At 38.2% G+C, this 14,409-nt stretch overlaps 1 protein-coding gene across 3 annotated transcripts in view; it reads left to right on the top strand.

Annotated features, from left to right (window-relative positions):
* Nucleotides 1-13,457, top strand: part of BMPR2 (bone morphogenetic protein receptor type 2) — a 121,151-nt gene extending 107,694 nt beyond the window's left edge. For all 3 annotated transcript variants that reach the window (XM_026087007.1, XM_026087008.1, XM_026087014.1), the window contains 3 exons: nt 1,449-1,621; nt 2,716-3,995; nt 5,797-13,457. In XM_026087007.1, the coding sequence (XP_025942792.1) occupies nt 1,449-1,621; nt 2,716-3,995; nt 5,797-6,047 (1,704 nt within the window). In that variant the 3' untranslated portion in view covers nt 6,048-13,457. The remainder of the gene's footprint in view (nt 1-1,448; nt 1,622-2,715; nt 3,996-5,796) is intronic.
* The last annotated feature ends 952 nt before the right edge of the window (nt 13,458-14,409 follow it).

The raw sequence follows: 14,409 nt of genomic DNA, 5'->3' as shown, positions 1-14,409 counted from the left end.
TATGTAGTTGCCTTTTTCCTTTAAGAAATACAAATAAATATCAAAAGGAAAAGATCTGGGATCTGAGAGACAGTATTCAGTTAAATACTGGTTACATTTACTGCTGAGGAAGCCTATAGTGGGAGGGTCTTTTAAAGGGACAAGACCAGATATTAAGATATCCACTGACTTAGAGATAAAAACCAAACATTGACTAAATCAGGTACTAAAAGCTGAATGAAGGCTTTTTATTCTGGGGGAGAGGACAGATCCAGTACACTACCCTATCATTGTCTCTGAGAGTGCTTTTAGACTCGTGTGCCTCCGCTAAGGCGGGTGTAGTTGCTTAGCCTCGCTTCAATCCGTTGTGGGAAGGGAGATAAAAGAGGTACTTGTGTGGAACCTCATCCCAAGCTGGGCAGCCATAGCAGCATCACGAAGCAGCAGGGACTTGCTGGATGCAGGCGGTGTCAGGACCCTCTGAGGGGCGCGGAGCTCTCTGCTAGTGTGCAGAGCTGCTCCGGGCTGTCGCTGCCAGAAGTGAACGAGGCGGATCTGGCACAAGGAAGAGCAATCCGTGGGGCCTGCCAAGCGCCTTCGTGCCCAGCTGGGTCTGTGCGCAGTTGTTCGTGCTGAAGAGGTTAAAGCTGCGTTGTAGACAACATGAGACATCCTGGCAAGCCATATCCCATCCATAGGCTGTATAGTGGCAGCAGGGGCCAATAAATGCCCGCCCTTTTTCTGCACATGGGGTGCAGCGGAGTAGAAGTGTTTAATGCTCGTAATCTCAGTTGTCTCTTCTCCAGGTCTCTGACCGTATGGCAGCATGATTTGGAGGTTTTGAGCTCTAATCCTGACTGCACCAGTCCCCCCACAGTGTGATCACAGGAAAGTGTGTCTGTTTCCATTTCTCCATCTGTAAAAGGAGGGCAGCAATAGTCTCCTCCCATAGTGCAGACAAATTCACTGATGTTTGAGAGGCACTTGGATGTTACTGTAGTGAAGGGGAGAAGAAAAGCATGATGAAATGAGAAAGGCTGTGTTAACTGCAAACAGTGCAGGGCAAGGCAGGGACCATTCGCTGAATTGAGCATTGACGGTATCAATGACATTTCCAGAGTATCATCGGTCCTTTGTACATGGCCTTCATAAGGCAGGGGGAATGACCATACATACATCCAAGAGGGCAGGCTGGAGATTGTGTAGGCAACTGTAAATGTAACTTTTCCTAAATAATGATCTTTCCAGCTTGTGTGTGTGATATGATGGCGTTAATCCTGCATATTACTATTATTAGAGTAAACTAGCTTTGAATTAAATTGTGTTGTGTATCTTCCATTTCTCTTTCTCACCAGTTTGTGACTATTTCCATGTGTACAGAATGCTGTCATAAGACAGTAAATTAGAAGCACAATATAAAGGGGAAATAATGCAAGACGAGATTTTTTTGTTTGTTTGTTTCCTGGCAGGCTGTGAGGTCGCTTAAAGAGACAATTGAAGACTGTTGGGATCAAGATGCTGAAGCTCGACTAACAGCGCAGTGTGCTGAGGAGAGGATGGCAGAACTCATGATGATTTGGGAGAGAAATAAATCAGTTAGCCCAACGGTCAATCCTATGTCAACTGCCATGCAAAACGAGCGGTGAGAAAGAAAATACTTGTTTTTAGTCACCAGGGAATGTCTAATGCATAGCTCACTCCAGGAAGGAAGCTAGAGCACACTGTTAGCGTAATGTTGCTGCACCTGTGAAGTGGCCATGTGTTACGTGAGCTAGTCTCCCCATGGGTATTGTACAATACGATGCCAATTGCTTCATTTTACATGAGTCCACATTATGAGGAGTTCTGAGATCTATACATCCCCAGAATTCACCTTTTATGTAAACTGGACTTCTCACAGAGGGGGCTTTCTAACTGAACAATTGTGCAAACAGGCTTACCACAGACATGAAGTGATTTGGAACTCTTTAGGGACTCTTGCTATATGATGCGTGAAATTTCTATTTAAAACTTTTCTAGTAAGAGCTGTACATGTTTAGGAGATATGAGTTCAGGAAATCACCAAGTCCCAAACCTACAGCTTTTCAGTTAAAGAACCACAAGGCCACCGTTTCAGTTATCGTTATTCTGACCCCAGTGAGAGAGGTGCTGCACGTTCCCCTTCTCTGTCTATAAATTATCTAAAGAGAGTGACAATTAGCTGAACTGACATTAATACTTAGTATACACTAGAGATCTGGATTTGAGAGAAGAGTAATATTGATATACATGGCAGTGTGTTTTTAAAAATTTCTGTTCAAAACATGGAACACTTAAATTGTTAAAATAATAGGTTTTTCACAGTTTGTGACCTTGTGACCTTTCCCAGCATCACTTTCTCCATCCTGTCTGTAGAGTTTTTGTTACCCTCCTGCAGCTTCGCTTCTCTGCAACTAGAATAGTGCCTTAGCAGTGAACTGGACAAATAGTGTATTGGACAAATAGAAGAAAATACCTGATCTCTGGCTTAGTTTTATAAATAACATCCATGACAAAATTTCTATCCTACTAAAACAATTTTCTGCTACCCAGGATTTTTCAAGGAAGTTACAGAAGGATCTCAATTTAAACTATATCTGTCCTTAGGTTATGCATGAAAAGAAACAGAAAGACATTCAGCTTTCTTAATTGAGAGGCTTTATAATGTAAGGTGATTTTTACATATATGGTCTTAATATCACTTATTTTTTCTTAAAGGAATCTGTCGCATCATAGGCGTGTATCAAAGATAAGGCCATATACAGATTACTCTTCCTCCTCCTACATTGAAGATTCAATCCACCACACTGACAGCATAGTGAAGAACATTTCTTCTGAACATTCAATGTCCACTACACCATTGACTTCAGGGGAGAAGAACAGAAACTCCATTAACTATGAGCGGCAACAAGCACAAGCTCGCATCCCTAGTCCCGAGACAAGTGTCACCAGTTTGTCCACCAATACTACCACCACCAATACAACTGGCCTCACTCCTAGCACTGGCATGACTACCATATCTGAGATGCCTTACTCAGATGAAGCAAACTTGCATACTACAAATATCATGCAGCCAGGTGGGCCCACCCCTGTTTGTCTGCAGCTAACAGAGGAGGACCTAGAGACGAACAAACTGGATCCAAAAGAAGTGGATAAGAACCTGAAGGAAAGCTCTGATGAGAATCTGATGGAGCATTCGCTTAAGCAGTTTAGTGGGCCAGATCCACTCAGCAGCACTAGTTCCAGCTTGCTTTATCCACTCATAAAACTTGCTGTAGAGGTGACAGGACAACAGGACTTCACACAAGCTGGCAATGGTCAAGCATGTTTGATTCCTGATGTCCCGTCTGCTCAGGTCTATCCTCTACCCAAGCAACAGAACCTTCCGAAGAGGCCTACTAGCCTTCCTTTAAACACCAAAAATTCAACGAAGGAGCCACGGTTAAAATTCGGTGGCAAGCACAAATCAAACTTGAAGCAAGTGGAAACAGGAGTTGCCAAGATGAACACTATCAATACAGCAGAACCTCATGTGGTGACAGTTACCATGAATGGAGTGGCTGGGAGAAGCCACAGCATAAACTCTCATGCTGGGACAACCCAATACGCGAATGGGGCAGTGCCGTCTGGCCAGACAACCAGCTCAGTAGCACAGAGGGCCCAGGAAATGCTTCAGAACCAGTTCAGTGGAGAGGATAGTCGGCTGAATATTAATTCAAGCCCTGATGAGCATGAACCCTTGTTGAGACGGGAGCAGCAGGTTGGCCACGATGAAGGTGTTCTGGACCGCCTAGTGGACAGGAGAGAGCGACCACTGGATAATGGCCGAACGAATGCCAATAACAACAACAGTAATCCATGTCCAGTGCAAGACACAACTACACTCAGTATCCAGAACGTAGCAAGAAATCCTGGGCAGACCCAGACTAGAAGAGCACAGAGGCCTAATTCGCTGGATCTATCAACCACAAATAGTTTGGATAGCAGTAATATGCAGTGTAAGTGCCAGCAGGACTTGAACAGTTTCTCTCACCCTTTTTTACTCAAAAACTAACTATGTGTATCTGCTTGAATAGAAAATACTTCTGTGTCCCCTTTCCCTCCTCAAAACATACCTACTAAATCCCATATAAGTTTAATTTCCGTCAGCACAATTTCAGTCTTCTCAATAAAGTGCTGTCTTCTTCTCCATCAGCTTCAGAACATATTAGGTCACTATCTTCCTTCCCCATACCTGGAACAAATCCGTCTCTCTCTAACCTACCTCCTCTGACTCTAGGCAGGGGTAGTCACTTCTGCACTCATTACTCTTTATAGGGCACCTACCTTGGCAGCTGCAAAGTATATTGAAATATCCTCCTATTTTTTCCTTCAGGGGCATATTGTACCCTCTTTTCCTTACTTTGCTTCATTCTCTGAAGAATAGTTGGCTCTAAGATGCATTGATTAAAATAATTTATTAAAATAACTACTTATACATTTCATTATTTATGAAATGACTGATTTTACTGTATTATTCCAGTGTAGATAGACATTCAGGCGTTCTCCACTTTGCTATCTGAGCTCCAATAATTATAGCACTCTTTCATCAATTTACCATGTACATATTAAAAATTAATCAAAGTAGTTAGAGAAGGAATCAATTTTAATAGACACYGTCAGAATAACTGCCTTAGAGTGTTCTACAGCCAAAGATTTAAGGGGTTGTAATGGGACTCTCTTTTTTCAGTAGGCATGTAATCGTGTAGTTATAGCTAAATTAGCTACATCCTCTGACATGTCTTTTGTCTTCGGGCCTGTTGGAGCTGCTGCAAACACTTCCTTGTGTGCATTTTTAAGAGGATACATTTCCACAATGCACTGTGGTCTTTGAAAGATCCTTGCAAACCTTTGACCATGTTTAGATAAGACACTATAATGACTAGTAAAACAGTCTGGTGTGCCAGGCATTACATGTATGGCAATAAAAGGTTTAGAAACAAACCAGAACAGATCTGTCAAGAAATGTAGTTGAATATTCAGCAGTGGAATGTTCAAGCTTTCCTTTTAAGTAGGAAACCTTAATTCATTTGCTAACATGTCGATTTGAGTTGAAATTTTATTGAGCAGGGAGAAAAATATTATTGCAGTAACTTTTCTTAATTGAAGATTAACTAAAAAATAAAAAAGAGTTTGAAGGTTAAATAAGTAAAGTGAAAGGGTTGGATTAAAAATCAGATTTCTACTGCTGAAATTCTATGTTTAAAATTGAGAAGCAGCTGTTTTTGGCAGTTTACAAGCCCAAATCCCAAATCCTGACTTAGGAAAAACAGAGAATGGACCATTTTGCCTCCAGGTGAAGGCCTAAGCCTTGCCTGAGGCTTTGTATGTAAAAGAACTGCTTTGCCAGGCGAAGTGGGAGTTAGAGAATCTATAATTTAATTATGCTATTAAAAATGAGCCTTTGCCATCCTGTAGTAGCTCCATTTTTCTGTACCTCCCATTACAGGTAATATAAGATACTATGATTGCAAAAGCTACTCAAAGGCAAATGCTGATTCTGCTGTTTGATGCCAATGCACGTTCAAAGTAACACAAATTACTTCACTGAAGTAATTTTTGACAGAGGATAGAATCTGATCCTTTGTTTTAATGGCAGCTACTGTAGTTCATATACCTGTCATGCCTCTGCCACACAGTTGCTTATTTTGATAAGATGTTGTTCATCTATTGCATGAGTAAGAACCCTGAACTCTCCAGCATAATCTTCCTCATAATGCTATTTTCTTTTTTTTTTCTCCCTCTCTCTCTCTTCTTCAGTAGGTGACTCCTCACAAGATGGCAAATCAGGCTCAGGAGAAAAGATCAAGAAACGTGTGAAAACTCCGTACTCACTTAAGCGGTGGCGTCCTTCAACATGGGTCATCTCCACTGAACCGCTGCACTGCGAGGTCAACAATAACGGCAGCGACCGGGCAGTCCACTCCAAATCCAGCACTGCTGTTTATCTTGCAGAAGGAGGCACTGCCACCACAATGGTATCTAAGGACACAGGAGTGAACTGCCTGTGAAATACTTTAAAAGCCGTCAAATGACCTTTTTTGCATTATTTGAAACAAACGTGCAGAAGACTTTAAAAAACTGCTTTCTCCTCCTGTCAGCAACCCCTACCAAGGACTCGCTTTAAATAGATTTCAGCTATGCAGAAAATTTTTAGCTTATGCTTCCATATTTTTTTATTTTGTTTTATTTTTTGAACGTTTTTGCACTTTTATTTAGTATCGCTAAAGTTAAGTCTGTCTGTTTTGACCACGGAATATATATATGTGTATCAAAAATGTGGTCTCAAAATATTTTTTTAAAAAAAATAACAAAAAAATGTATTGCTGATAATCAGTTTGGACCAGTTTCTTAAGGTCACTGAGATCATAAGCAGACTATAAGACAGGTTTGACTGCAGTGGTGTCTTGTAACCATGTTTTGATTTCTGTGCACAAGCTAGTCTGTATATTTCTATGTTAAAAAGTGTATTCTCTTTTGAACCCTTATTTTTCTTGTGTCATGTTGAAATGTGCAATAGTCTATAGTTCACAGTATGCTTTATTGAAAAGTGTGTTTCTAAAACTGCCCCATGTTCCCCTTTCTGTGCGTATTTGTTAATTTTTCCCTGACAGTTGAGCAGTCAGCCCGTCATGACAGTGAACTTTGCACACCATGGCCAGCTTGGAGCAGCTGCCTGTATCACATTGTGCTCTGAGGTGACAGTGCATGAATTTTCCCAACTTGAAAGGGCTTTTAAAAAGGAACAAAACAAAAAAAAGAGCTTAGTACCTTTCCTTTAATCCTTCCAAATCTAAATGTGTTTCTTTTATAGTAGTAGATGCTAGCCTGTGAAGTTCTGAATAACAAAACATTGAACAAATGTAAGGAAACAATGTCAGCCATTTTTTCCATTTTATTTTGTGTGCAGTTTCAGCCTTCGTATTTATGTAAAACCTTATTTAGATCACTAAAAATGTACATTGAAAAATACATTTTTATCAGGTATCTTGATGACTGTCGTACTTAAAAGCTCTAGTGAAGATAGGTTGCTAAGATATTTTGTTTACAAAGAGGAGAAAAATCATGAATCTTGATTGGCACAAAGCAGTTTTGTGATGAGTCACGAATCTTGCAGGATTTGCCTCCTGCAGAAAGTCTGAGGTAAAATCAGCCTGGTTACTTAGGCAAGTAGGTGCGTCTGAATTGGCTGCTGTTGCTGAATTAAAACTCTTCTTCCCTTCAGAGTTTTTAGAGCCTCTTATTCATCTTGTTGAAATTGAATGCATGCTTTTAAAATTCATGGTTAGGAGTGTTTCAGGGTGAGAGTTGTTTCATTTCTCTGGTTAGAACTTTCTTTCTGTTTGTGTATAACACTCCACACATTGGTTTTTAGGTGTCAGTGATCATGAATGTAATATCTATTGAGATAAATTTTTTTTCCTCTTCTCAAGTAAACATTATCTTCTCAAGTAAACATTATTGTTATTATAACATTATTACAATGATCATTTTTGCTGTCTACTGAAAGAAAATTAATTTCCTTACTGGCCAACCCCCACCCCTTCCATCTAAGACTTTTAGCTTGAGAAATATTCTTTCTGATTGAAAAAACTTCCTTAAAACCTATTTACATTAAAAGTATATAACATACGTCAGTCTTCAGTACTGAGTAAAGTTTTATCACTGCATCTGAAAACTGGTTATGTTMAAAGACAGAAAATCTATTCAGTCAGCATGCCAGACTCTTATGCAGAATATTGCTAGCCAACGATTGCCTCCCCCAGCACGTCCTCTTTCAGCTGACTGAAACAAATGCTGTATGCTTTCAAGCTCATTTGTTTCCTTGCTATTGCATTATTTTTTCCCATGAGATAAACTTTGCCAACTCTGCTTTTTTACATCTGATGATGTAGGAAGGCATATATTACATATGCCTTCCTACATCTGATTCTTGCTGTTTCCCGAGCTCCCTTGTTTATACCTGATTTCTATGATTTCCTGTCTTGATGTTCCTTAAATGCTTCTTAGATTCTCCTAGATATCTCCAAGAGGTAATGCTATATACCCAGTCTCTGATTCAGCATAGCTGCAGAAATATAAGCCATGATAGACTTTGAGCTCCCTATGGTCTCATCTCTGTTGTACTTCAGGTAATACCTTTCTTCTCTGAGGTGTAATTCTGTTATCCTGATGTGTAAATACAGTTACATCTCCCCTCTTCAAAAAGACAGCCTTTCTCTGGTTTTATTCTTAATTCACTCTCCAGCTTGCCATCTGCTGCAATCTCGCATCCCAGGTGTTGTAAACCTGCCATTTGCTCCGCTGGCTTTCAAGATCTGAATAAGATTTTTTGGCATGCTGTTTGTAATGTTGGCTGTGGGTTTTTTTTATCTCATTTGGACTTCTTCGGGTCTCCATTTGAAGGAGTACAGTACATTGTTTTGCGATGATCACTGTATCATGCGTGTTGAAGATTCTTTACTCCTTTTCCAAAGACTTTTTGCTTTGCCTAACATGTATCTTCTATCAGCATTGCAGAATGTGGTCTGAAAAGCATATGTAGGACACTTTTATCCAACTTGAAACACTCTGGGGAAAGAAAAGTTATTTACTCTGACTACTTCTTCTTTCTGCTAAGACAGTTTTACACCAGTCTTCTAGCCTTTCCTTCAGGCCAATCCTTTGTAAGAAATCCAACTTTTTATGCTCAATGCAATCAAAAGATTTTAATAAAATGATATACCAGACAGAAAGGTTCTTCTGCAGTTCTGCAGTTTTTCTTAAAGATTCTCAAAACAAACACAATAATTTAATTTCCTTTATCTTTTTCTATCACTTGGTGAAAAGCCTTTGGGAAGAATCATAATAAGTAAAAATAAATAAATAAATAAAAATAAAAAATAATCTACTATGGATAAGTAGAATTTGTAACATGATAGCAAGGTGTACCTTATCCCAAAATACCTTATAGATTAAATAGAGAAAAGCTGTTTATTTTCAAAGGTCAATCAAAATGAACACTTAAGTAGGTACCAAAATATTGATTCTGCCACAGCCAGATGAGATCAGATTAGCACAGTTTGTTTTTAATGCTTAATTTTGTAATGCCCCTTTTTGCTCACAGCAAACAATCCAGTCTCTACAAAACATATTCTCTATAAATTGAATTATATGGAATTGTATCTCACAAAAGTACCTTGGGGAATCATCCTTAAATGAAAGCAAGACATGTGACAGAATCCTACAGATCAGATACTTATGGATAGTTGATTAATATACTATTATGGGGGGGGGGGTTCTTTGTGTTTTTTGTGTTTTTTTTGTTTGCTTTAAGAAAAAAGGTTAGTTATGGAAGTTGGTAGTTTTCTCTCAATTTCTGATGTATATTGCAGACAAGATAAATAGTGTAAATAACTGAACTGTGCCACTGTCAAATAGGCAACAGTTGAATATTTGCTATGGTAATTTATAATGTGTAATTCAAGTAAAATGTTACAGCAAACCTTTGTGATGTTTGTGTACATAAGCCAAAATCCAAAACCTTACTGATTTTGGAAAAATCACATGATAATTGAAGCTAAAAGACTTGCTTAGGCTAAATACATTGCCTGTTTTTCTATTTCCTATAATAGAGATACTCATCAACATTACAGTTTTTAAAATGTGAATTCTAACCATTTATGCAGACATGCCTGCATAGTGAAATTTATTTTCTTCTAAAATTGATATTTACAAGTCAGATTATCTGGAACACTTTCCCTGAATTTGCGCACAGTGGTCTATAGCTTCACATGTTAAATAGGTAGTAATAAAAATGCCATTCTTGGAACTCCCAGATGCACTTAAGTTGCATAGCTAAGGGTAAATGAATTCTCAATTTAAAAGAAAACCAATTGGTATTTTCATCATTATAATATTCTCTGAAACAAGGGACATTTCAATTGAAAATCATGTTTATCTGTGTTTTGCTTTCTTACTGCAGTTCATTTAAGTGTTCTTTGCATCTACAAAGTTACCTAATTTTCAAAGCCAACACAATTTAAATTTTTTCAGTCTGTTAGGGACAAAAAACAATGCAAGATGGATGCTGGCAGGTTTCAGGAATAAATAAAAATTATAAATATGATTAGAAAATACATATCCTCCCATCTATCGGCTTTTTCCAAAATAAATTTTTAATCCTAGCTGCCTGAGGAAGGAGTATAAGGGGGTTCTGTATATGTGTGGAAGAGATTATTGTGCAAAACTTGATATTAATGACTAGGTATTTAGAAAATACATGTTGTACACATTATACATGGCATAGTTTCAGTGTTAGGCTGATTTTTGGGATCATGCTTTTTGCTCTAATGATATCCCTAAGGTACTTTTGAGAGTGTTATTTAAAAAAAAAAAAAAAAAGGTCCATTAGTGTAATAATCCTGGGTTTATGTTCAGATGATAATTTTCTTCTGTGGGAAATACTCAAAAGAACACAGCCATTTTGCCCTTGAAATGTTGTTATGAAAAGTTCTAGCCTAATTAAAGAGAATTTTAAAATTGACATATGTAGTCATTACAGGAGAAATGTCTTGTGGTATGCTGTAATTTTTACTTGTATAAAAATGATAAAGTTCCCATTGCTGAAACAGAATGTTTTTAAGCACTAAAATAGTAATTGCCAAGCATAACTGAYTCAATGTCTATTAAATTTGAAAATTTGGAACAATTTATCAAGGAAGTTTGACATAGGATCCATTAGACTATGAATGTTGGATTGTAGACTGGACAACTCAGTACTTTGACTTATTTGAATTTTGCTATCTGATCTCCCACTATCCTTTTTAACAGATAAATATATGAAATAACCTCCCTTTCTTCCATGTATTTATTATTTTGTGTTCAGCCATAGTCCTTTGTTCTGTGAAGAAGCTATACATATGGCAATGGAGCCAAATACATATTTTTATGCAAACTCTGTATGTATTTTGATACATATGTATGTCATGCATAAATTCCAGGATTAAATTCGGTGGGTCAGATGTGCATCAGATGGTAGCAGTGGTAGCAAGTATAGTGCTGATTTTCGTAGGCCATTTTTAAGTTGTCTTTAGTACGTTACAATACATATTGGGCTCAGTCTGTGACACTTAGTCCAGTAGTGTAAGATCTCTCAGAACAGACTTGTCACTGATTGTTTAGGTGGAATGAATTTACTCTCGAGAGAAAGATGGGAACGCACTTGATCTGAACTTCAGCTGAAGCTGAGTAATTTAAGGTTGCTCCTTTAAAGATATAAGCTAAGTCTGAAAAAAATCCAAAATTCTTAAGTATAATAATTTTTACAAGGCTTTTGTTATATAGTAGCTGTGGTTATGTGTGTGGTTGCCATTTAAACATAAGGTTTTTTGGCCATTAAATCCAACGGGGAGAAATTACTTTTTAGGCTTGTATATTGTCATATAAAGCCTCAAGCTGTAGAAATAAGTCCCTTTTGTTTTTGTTTTGTTTTTTTTCTAAATTAGGTTTAGTTTGGATGTGAAATAGTAACAAATCAGATTTCTCATTTTGAGATTTCTTCTGTACTCGCTAAAACTGGTAGCAGAACTTCCACTTCTGCAGATAAACATATGGATTCAGGCCCTCCTTTGAATCTGTTTGGCCCGGGCATATCTGAGGAAATCGGCATCTAATCAGTTAATGCTTGCTCTTGAAATCAGAGGAGCCTGCCATTGATTTTGACCGAAGGAGGGCTGGGTTCAGCTGGTGCTGGGTTTAATATTTTCTCACGAGTGTCAGTGCTGGGAAGGCCAAGGCGGGATGTTAGACCGCGGGGCTGACCTGGGGTATTGATGTTTTGCGGAGTGTTAGCTGATGCCTTGAGCCAGGCTGTCGCGCTAGGTCAGGACCAGTTCAGCTGCAGTTACTGTCAAGAAGTGGAACTGCACCAGTGGGAGCGATAATGGAAGGTTTCAAGATAACCAAACACCAAAAGCCCTTTTATGTTGATCTGGGCTTAGTACAGGTCTGATTTAGTCACAGCTGTAGTGGATTACTAATATGGAAGTACTTTTTATGGTAATTTCTATTTATTTCACTGTGGTTTAATCTATATATGTGCATAATAACCAGGAACCAGCTGGAGTTACGTTAATTTATAATGTAATTGTCAGATATTTTGAAAAGCATATTGATCGGTAATTGTGTAAAATTGCCAGTCACTCAATAGGTTAATTTCAATACATAGGTCATGTTTCAACAGATTCAGTAACTGTCACAGTAAAGAAAGATTTCTTCAAAATTCTTGCAGTCTTCTGCAGCTACGTTACATAACATCCTTCAGGAGCATAGCCTCTTGCATGGTAACTATTTTAAAGTAGAAATAGTTACTTTTTATAGCTTATTAGTTTTATAGCTTATTAGTTTAAGACCTCCCAAAAGTCAACTTTTTTAACCCATTTACCTGTTTTTAAGATGGAGTAAGAATTTGTGAGGTTTATTTCTAGAGCACTTGATTCACTTTTTTGTGCTTCAGAACTGTATCATGAAGTATCACACTTCAATCTTGTTTATTCAAAAGAAAGGAAAATAGTTAATATTTCAGTAATTTTTAAACAGTTACAAAAACAAAGAAACAGGCAAGTCCAAGTTACAGCTGACTTTCCTTTGTCACTTCCCGGACAATTTCTGATTTGTGGCTCTTCTCTCTCTTTCACAATGTTGAAATGTATTTAAAAAGGTTTATATGTAATGTTTCTTGTCTGCTTTTTGTCTCTAGAGGAAAGTGTGCTCTATTCACATTTATATAAGCTGGAATCATATTTTACAATCACTGTTCATTATTTTCCCCCCAAATGCAGTATGAAAGGAAAATGAACATGTCAAAGTGATTTCTAGGGTTTGGTCTTCTGTGGAAGCTGAAATAAGGAGATGTGAAACTGCCATTTTCTTTATGAAAGACTGTAAAAAGAGCATTAATTTCTGAGCGAGCATTTCTGGGGAGGAGGGGGAGAAACCCTAGAATATGGAGTCTCATCAGAACCCTTTTGTTAACGGGTATTTTTGTTTTTTCCTCTCAAATAACTGAGGAAATATCATGTATGAATTTATAAATAATTGCTTTCAGTTATTTCTTTTATATAAGCTGCCCAATACCCTTGCTATGCTGTATAAGTTGTGTTTCATGGAACAGTGTGAGTATGAAATAAAAAGCTAATTTTTGTTTTTTAATCATCTGTGGATGCCACTATGAAAGCTGACATTGTTAAAGCCACTACAGAGTTTTCTATGAATACTTGTAAGAATTGCTTTGTTATATATAAACCTAAATAAAGAGATTGTATTGATACAGAGACATTGGATAAGAACATTTAAAAAGCTATTCTTTAGGTCTAAAAGAAATGGCTTGCTGTAAAATGGTGCATTATTCCATTTATTAAAGATCATATTAATGACAAAAAGCATGGTCTTTTGTGGGTTTTTCATGCTATTGTTAGCCATGAGTAATAAGACATGCTCCCAGAGGAAAACTCCTGTTGGGGCTGTGTTTCGTTGGCTGAAGGATGAGGAACTACTTCATTACTGAAGGCTGAATAGGACTTTCAGACACCTTAGGCATGTGACAGATTACACATTGCACTGTTATCGGATAACAGTGTGAAACAGTTGGGGCTTGCCTTTGCTGCATGAATGCAGTGCCTCTGCTTGCTTTTCTGCCCATTATCACTGGTGAGCCAGTTAGGATCTTGCATTAGCAACTAAATATAGTTTGTGGGTGTTTCAAAGCAGTAGGCCTTATATGGCCTCTTGTTACACCTTGTCTGAGGGCTAAGTGTTTAATGAAGAAAAAAAAGGGAGAGAGAGGCCTCATACGGTTGCAGATCTTAACTAAATACTTTTCCCTTCACTTTTGTTTTGGCTGAACTTGGATGGACTGTGGGATTCATGACAACCAAGCACGTGGGAGGAGCACAGCAAGCAACAACCTCTGCATCTGGGACAAGAACTAAGATTGCAACCCCCTGTCCTTCCCACACAAAGTATTGCACTCTTTCCCGTTCCCCATGAGGACACAATGTCTTGGCATCCTTACAAGCAGCAGCTTTCCCAGCCCAAAGTTGCTGTCCTATCCATCAGAACCGGAAGAGATGGATTAAGAAGTCTGTGCAAGGACCCTGTGAACTTCCTGCACTGACTGATCTGACCCAGGAGCTTCTTGTCTGCTAGGCCACATGAAGGTAAGGTTCTGGAAAGAGGCTGGTCTTTACTACACTGCAGTCTCCCTTTGTTTTGCTGCCTGGTGTTCTGGGTGTTTTTCAATTCTTGATGCAAGAACTTCATTTGAAGGAGCTGTTTGGGATCTTTTTGTTAATCTATTTTTACTTTGCAGTGAAGAGCTCTTCCTCTAGTTTC

The sequence above is a fragment of the Apteryx rowi genome, unplaced genomic scaffold, assembly GCF_003343035.1.
Source record: "Apteryx rowi isolate R43461 unplaced genomic scaffold, aptRow1 scaffold_12, whole genome shotgun sequence".
Taxonomy (NCBI): Eukaryota; Metazoa; Chordata; class Aves; order Apterygiformes; family Apterygidae; genus Apteryx; species Apteryx rowi.
This window is presented reverse-complemented; position numbering and strand designations above follow the sequence as displayed.